Raw genomic sequence first — 7,005 nt, 5'->3', positions numbered from 1 at the left:
GGGGAAAAGAAGGACAGAGCCGTGGCGAAGTAGCGATGGCGACGAGTGCCGCTGCGTTTGCACCTAGCAAGCAGGCAAGAGACAGCAGTGTGATAAGAAGCGGCGGCAAGAGTGAGATAACGAACGGACGAAACGGGGTAGCGATAGGGCGCGCACGGGCAACTGACGTCGAAGGCAGGAGGAGGCTGAAGCCACGAAGCGTACGAAGGCGATGATAGCGGCAACCTTGTGGCCATTCGCCACCATGCCGCGCGAGAGAGTGGGAGAGAGAGACAGAGAGAGGCCGGTGAGGCAGAAGAAGCGCGCGCGAACGCTCGGAATACGCGCACGATCGTGCTCGGGTAAGCGGGAGCATGTGTAACAAAACTCTATATAAAGAAGTGGTCGAGCTGCAGTCAGCATCAGTTTAGCGCTTCGCTACGCAACGATAAGCAGCCAGCCACGAGCAACCGGAAAGGCAGCGCTGCCGGCGCCACACAAAGAAAGGCAACAGCTTCTCAGCGCAAGATTAAGCAAAACGTCAAAGTTGCATCGAAGTAATTGATTAATTGCACTAGCAACAAAAGAAAGAGGGCAGTTTTGTTCAATTGTTTTAAAAAAAGCGGTTAAAAAAAGTTTTTTTGTCAAAGAGTGTAACAAGTGTGAAGTGACAGCATTGAAACAGGCATCGAAAGTGAGTTAAAAGCATCGATGCATCTTATATGGACGATTGTGTGAACAGTGTGTGCATTGGAAACACTTTGCAGCAAAAGATCCGGCAAAGATAGTGAAACTGACCATCATTTTCAAACTCAACTCTAAAATCGAGAGCAAGTGTTTGTGTGTTTCCACTGAATAAAACGGTGATTGTTCTTGGAAGCGGGAAAGCAAACGCAGCGTCACCTCAGGTGGACTCAGCAGCGCTGGTTCTATTCGCTTGCGCCCCGAAGCTAGAAAGGTGAATATTTTTGCTACATTGCTTTGCTATTTGGTAATTTTAAATCGTAACGAGCATCGATGCCGGCGAGTCGGTGAGTCGTTTTGGGTTCTGTTTCGTGGAAATCCATAATTAAAGTCCGTGTCGCTTTGCCCGTGGTGATTTGACGTTGGTAAAAAAAAACACACACAGGATAGAGCTTGCAGGAAAAGCAAAACAATAAAATGAGGAAGAGGAGGAGATGGGTAAAAAATCAGCTGAATGGGGTGAGCGTGTAGCTACCGAAATGCTATTTTCCTGTTTTTCCATTGCCCCGCGCGTGCCGGCATTGTGAAGGGAGAGGGATCTACCGGGATGAATGCAAATTCATTGGCGGCTTCACGGATCAACGGGTTTTAATAACATCGCCTCCGTTGGAGATGGAGATGGGGAAAGTAAGGGATGAGGGAGAGAGATAGAGAGAGCGAGGAACCTAATAGTGAACGATTTTCCACCTGTTGCTTCCCTTTTGGACCAATCATCGGTTGTTGCCGTATGTTGCGTTTGTGTTTTTTTTTTGCCCCATTTTTGATTCCGGTCCTCCGGCGTCCAGCACAAGAAGTGACCGACGTTTAAAACGAAAAACTTGCCCACCGACACAGAACAGGAAAGCACGTTAACTCCGGAACGCCAACGCGATCTGGCGAATGCTTTGTTATTGCTTCTTCCATTGCAGTATTATGCTCGCCAAGGAAGAAGGCTTATTTGCCCTGTTGGTGGCTGTATAGATGGTAAAAATAATCTAATCCTACTCTGCTCTGCAACAAGCCGCCGAAAATATTTATTGAAATTAGCATCAACAATTTCACTTGGCGAACGGGGGGTGGAGAAAGTAAGAACAAAATTATTACCTCACTGCAAGATCCCAGCTTCCTCACAAAACATATCAATTGTTCGCATATTCATTATTCCGCAATTTAAATAAAAAAAAATCAACCGGTTTAGTATTTGCGGATACCTCGAAAGCTCCACTCCCTCTCTCGCTACTGCCGCACACCATAAAGTCGAGCAGTTTTCGAGCAGTTGTCAGTTTGTTTTGATTGAAGCACGCGTGGCTGTGGCCGTCAAATGCTGCCCCGACTTTGCTAACGCTAATGTACTGAAACCACAAAACGCTGCAGAAGTTCGTGCGGCTGGGTGTAAGTACAACCCCCCTGCCCCCCCCCCCCTTACTCTACCCGTTTCTCGAACTGTTTGCTAAACTTTTCACCCTTCTACTGCGTGTGTGTGTGTGTGGGTGCGGGGATTTTTCTTGACGTTTGACGGTTCAGCCGAATCAATGGAAATCCTTCACGGTGGGGTAGGCTTTGCCGCCGCATCTTCGTCTCCGGTTTTACATGCAGCATACATGGCATTAACGTTTTGCTGTTTCAGAGCAGTTGAAGAAGGATAGTTGGCTGTATCTTGTATGGCTTCCACTACCCTCTTGCCCAGGAGCTTCAACCCTTCACCCCAGTTTGCTGCCTATCTGGCGTCATCTGCGGACTGCAGCGCCCACGACAGGCAGCTCATCTTTATGGGACGAAAATACGCTCAACCCGGTTGGGGTTTCTCGGGTGAGCGTTTTCGATAGCCTGACATGCGGGCATCTTTTTGTCGTGCCGCTTAGTGAGCCATGCAATACCATTACTTCCACGAATTCGACTGCTTAGACTGTTCTAAACGTGGCGACCTGTGGGGTTGTAATGTAACCGTTACTGCTTCCACGCGCTGATGTTTAAAGATAAACGCAGCCAGCCACGCGAAGTACGCGTTGAATATTGAATTTTCAAAACATTTCCAACGTATTTATGTTGTTGTTGCTGAAGCAAAAAAATGTATAAATGTACCCTGTTCAGGCACACGAAAGACGTAGGATGTTCGGTACAGTAAGCTTGCACGCGGATGATGCTCAACGCCCCGGTTCAGCCTAATTCCTACGCCTGGAGGATGTAACGCATGCTTACCATTCTGGCTGACTTTATCCATTTATGCAGCCTCAGGATGTTTTTTTTCGCGCTCTCTCTGGTGGAGACCATGCGTCAGCGTGTTCAATAATTAATTGCAAACAAAGGCTGGAAGTATTTTTAGGCCATGATTTTGCGACAGGAAAGTAGCTGGATGTATGCGTCAGTTTATGATGAAACGGTTTTTAGCACTTTGGTGGTAAAGAGCTGCCTGAAGTAGCTTTCATTGAATGTCTTTTTTGAAGATGTTCTTAAGGGAAAAGATTTCAGAATGAGCATTTGAACGGGTTATATTAACGGGTTAATTAGGCAGACATTTAATTCCTTTTATTCGTAATAATTAATGTGCACTTAGTTGTGTGAGCATAAGTGACACAGAAAAGGTACGCCGTCATTGCTAGGCTTTTACCTTCCTAATGACACACCATTAGCCTGTGAAATGCAAACACTAATCCCTGTTACTTTAAGTAGCCTCATTTATAATATGACACCTTCACTCACCCAATCGCGGTGATTTATTTGAGTTTCGCTTTCTTAAAAAGAGAAAAAAACACACTTAAATCATAATTGCAAACCGAGTACCGAGTCTGGGGAGCCATATCATGGTGGGCGGCTCATAAAACGACCGAATGCGTAATGGACCAACAGCAGCACCACAGAGCGATGGCGCAAATAGCAGGCGTGGCTCGCACCACGAAAGGGTGGAGAAAAAAACAATGGATGGAAAGAAAACGGCAACGCAAAGTGTGTGGCGAACACACGCGATAATGCCACGTGCCATGGACGATGGGGGATGCGAACACGGATTGGCTGAGCACGAGCCCGTATTGGGTGTTAATACTTGTGTTTTTTATCTTTCTTGCTTTCTCGTAGCGGTTTGTTTTATTTTGTTTGCCAACCTTGTTTAATGTAATTTTTAAACAACTTATATTTTACTGTGATTCAAATGACGAATGGTTTGCGTGATTGTGCAAGCAGTAGACAACATACCGTTTAAAAGTTTAAAATAATTCAATCAGCAGTGTAGCGCAATTGTGTAAAATGAGGAAAATGGGGAAAACTTTCGCACGTTGCTATTACCTTTGGTGTTGTCCTTAACCTTCCTGTGGGTGGCTGCGCTGTGCCGGACCTTGAAAACACAGGCACGGTCATTGTAACGTGCGTTTATATAAGTGTTTGGCAAGTGTTTGCCCGTTTTCTGCAGGGAAAAACTGCATCCAGTGCATTCCGTGCAGTGTGCAGTAGCCCCACTTCCCCCGTGTTACACACGCTGTTACGCAACGTGACTTGCAAACAGGGCAAGACTCGAATGCTGTTAAAACAATGAGCTGCAGAAAGGAAGGAGTCCGTCTCGCCACATGCACCGAGTTGCTGCTGCTGCCGAGGGGGCGATCTTTAACAACTGTTTGTGGGAGGAAAAATTCTAAGAAACTTTCCACACTCCTTTCAGAGGTCGCTTGTTAGTCTATCGACTTTTTCACCACGGCTATTGTTATTTCAAACAATAATTTTCGAGACAAGTTAAAGGCGCTGTATAAACACTCTCCTTTCTCCCTGCCCATTGAAAGCACTTTTCCAATAAACCCACCAGCTGACCGGACGTTTGCAAACATCGAACACTAATTGGAGCCCACCCGGCGGGCACGCGACCAAGATAGGCGGATCTGTTTGCGAAACCAAACTTTCCCCATCGCCGGTTATTTAAACTGAAAAGTTTTATTCTACCGAAAACTCACCCCTAAAGGTCACTCTGCTTTCGCCCTCTCTTTGCACAGCCTACTCACTACACACTGCACCGACGTAAAACGCACCGGAAGGACACGCGGAGCAGAACAACTACTACAGCAATGATTACCCATTGGACGCTGATCGTGCTGGTGGCGGTCGCCGTTACCGGGCCGTGCACGGTACTGGCCCGCCCGCTAGAACCGGAAGCGCCGGCCGAGATCTACAATGAGCTGGCGGAGGAGTTTCAGCGGCTGCACAACCAGGAGATACGCTTCCTGCAGTATCTGAGCGTGCAGGCGGAGCGGCAGCAGCGCGAAGAAGCCTACCTTCAGGCGCAGCGCGAACAGCAGCAGCTTGCGCTAGACGTGCGCAGCAGCAGCACTAACGCGTTGCTAGACGATGCCGGCTCGCTGCTCGACGATATACCGCAGGAGTACGGACGGGCCGAGGAGGCGGCCAACAGTTCGGGACGCAATCTGAACGGATACGGGCACGAGAGCGTCACCCAGAGCGAACCGGTGCAGAAGGAGATTCCGCACCAGAAGAGCAAAAATGATAAGAAAAATAATCATTGTAAGTAGCTACGGCGAAGCTGCAGGTTTAATTGTGCTTTGGATACTAATTTTCTTATTGTTTGCCTTTTCTCTTTCTGCCAGATATGTCCTTGTGTCACTTCAAGCTGTGCAACATGGGCCGTAAGCGCAATCAACGATATCCTCAATTGTAAGTATTGGTTGGCTAGTGTTGTAGTATTTTGGTTTTACGAAATTATTTTAATAATTTCTATTCTACTCTCTATTCCACCCCCAGCTGGAACTAAATAGTGAACGAGCGCTGACAAAACCTGAACGTCACTTATATGTACAACGAAACAGCAAACTAGACACAAAAAAACACGCTACCCCGGAAAAGACATTCCAAAGGAGGCCAACCGAATCGGGGGACATTCCAATCCGCTCGATGATAGAGAACGCCGCACATACATGGCATACATTTATACGCCCACAGTACAACCAGCAGCAGCAGCCGCAGCATCATACATATTAGTAACCCAGGCAGACATCCAGACACACTTCAGTGTAAACCGTACTATAGATAACTGGAAGAAGAGATTATGGAAATGCTCACCAAACAGTAACAAAACAAATACATTAACGAGAAATCATTGGGCAAAGAAAGAGAAAACAGAAAAGAAACAAAAAATACTTAAAACAAACGAAAAAAAAAACAAACAAGGAGATAAGAAACAAACAAACATAAGAACGGGGAAAAAAGAAGACAAATTATTTATGATATACTTAAATTATTGATTGAAAATACTATTGAAATGTTACTTAAATTTATCTAATTGCTATACAGTTCATTGAAGGCAGTGGTAGGGACAAGACAAAGGAGAACAATGAGGGATTACGGTGCCGAAGAGAGAAAGTCCGCGTATTAGAGACGGTAGAGAAGCAGCAGTAGCAGCAAACAGTAACAACACAGCACAATGGCCATGCAGTGTGTAGGGTATAGTGTGTGTAGATCCGAGACCATCCAAGCCGAAGCGAGCACGCCAGCGCGTAGATTCTCGCACGGAACATGAACAAGTATTCAGAATTATCTGTTTTTCTTTATGCATCGTTTTACTCTAACTGTCATACATTCCACATTTTAGTGCAACCAAAAAAAAAAACAAAAAGGTCTCATTCATTTCATTGTTTAGTTTTTTAGCTTTTAAGTGGCAAACCATTCCGGACCATCATCACAGGATTGTTAGCGGGCAGGATAAGGTGTTAGGGATTTTTTTTTTTTCGTGTTTGAAAGTACGCAAAACCAAAACCTGTAGAAGCAAACGATTCGTATTATTAGCTTTAATTTTTAATCGTATTATAATTAAAATTCAACATATTCACGACATAAAACAAAAAGGCATACGTTTTACGTTCACTTACGTGCTTACCAATCATTGAAACCCGCTGCGGTAGGGAATGGTGGGAATCGATACGAGAGGGTGAGTTTTTGGGGGGTTTCTGACCCATCGGAGAAACGAACGAAACACGAACAAAGGTCCTTCACTCCTGTCTATTGCGCCCATTTTTTCCAACCTATTCTGCTTCGATGTATTACAAAAAGGAAACATGCAAAAGGACGAAAACCCCCCTATACTAACGGAAAGCTTACTTAGTATAGTATAGTACACATCATACTATTTATTGGACAACACTCCTATCAGCTAATGTATAATGGTTAAATAATCACATTACAAAAAAAAAGAAAAAGAAACACTGAAACTGCAAAATGAAAACGGAAACGAGACAGTGCTGTTCCAGCGTGTTTATGTATATACGTATGTTTATGTAAATGTATGGTTTAGTTGTAATTATTTGCTGCTAA

At 45.2% G+C, this 7,005-nt stretch overlaps 1 protein-coding gene across 1 annotated transcript; it reads left to right on the top strand.

Annotated features, from left to right (window-relative positions):
- The first annotated feature begins 387 nt into the window (after positions 1-387).
- LOC121592631 lies at positions 388-6,736 on the top strand. Its single transcript, XM_041914261.1, has 4 exons — positions 388-937; positions 4,677-5,202; positions 5,286-5,352; positions 5,440-6,736. Exons 2-4 carry the CDS (start codon positions 4,749-4,751, stop codon positions 5,447-5,449), a joined length of 531 nt encoding a protein of 176 aa, XP_041770195.1. The 5' UTR covers positions 388-937; positions 4,677-4,748; the 3' UTR covers positions 5,450-6,736.
- Positions 6,737-7,005: the final 269 nt, after the last annotated feature.

The sequence above is a fragment of the Anopheles merus genome, chromosome 2L (assembly GCF_017562075.2).
Source record: "Anopheles merus strain MAF chromosome 2L, AmerM5.1, whole genome shotgun sequence".
In the NCBI taxonomy this organism is placed as follows: domain Eukaryota; kingdom Metazoa; phylum Arthropoda; class Insecta; order Diptera; family Culicidae; genus Anopheles; species Anopheles merus.
The sequence above is the reverse complement of the archived record's forward strand: the minus strand, read 5'-3'. Positions and strand labels throughout refer to the sequence as shown.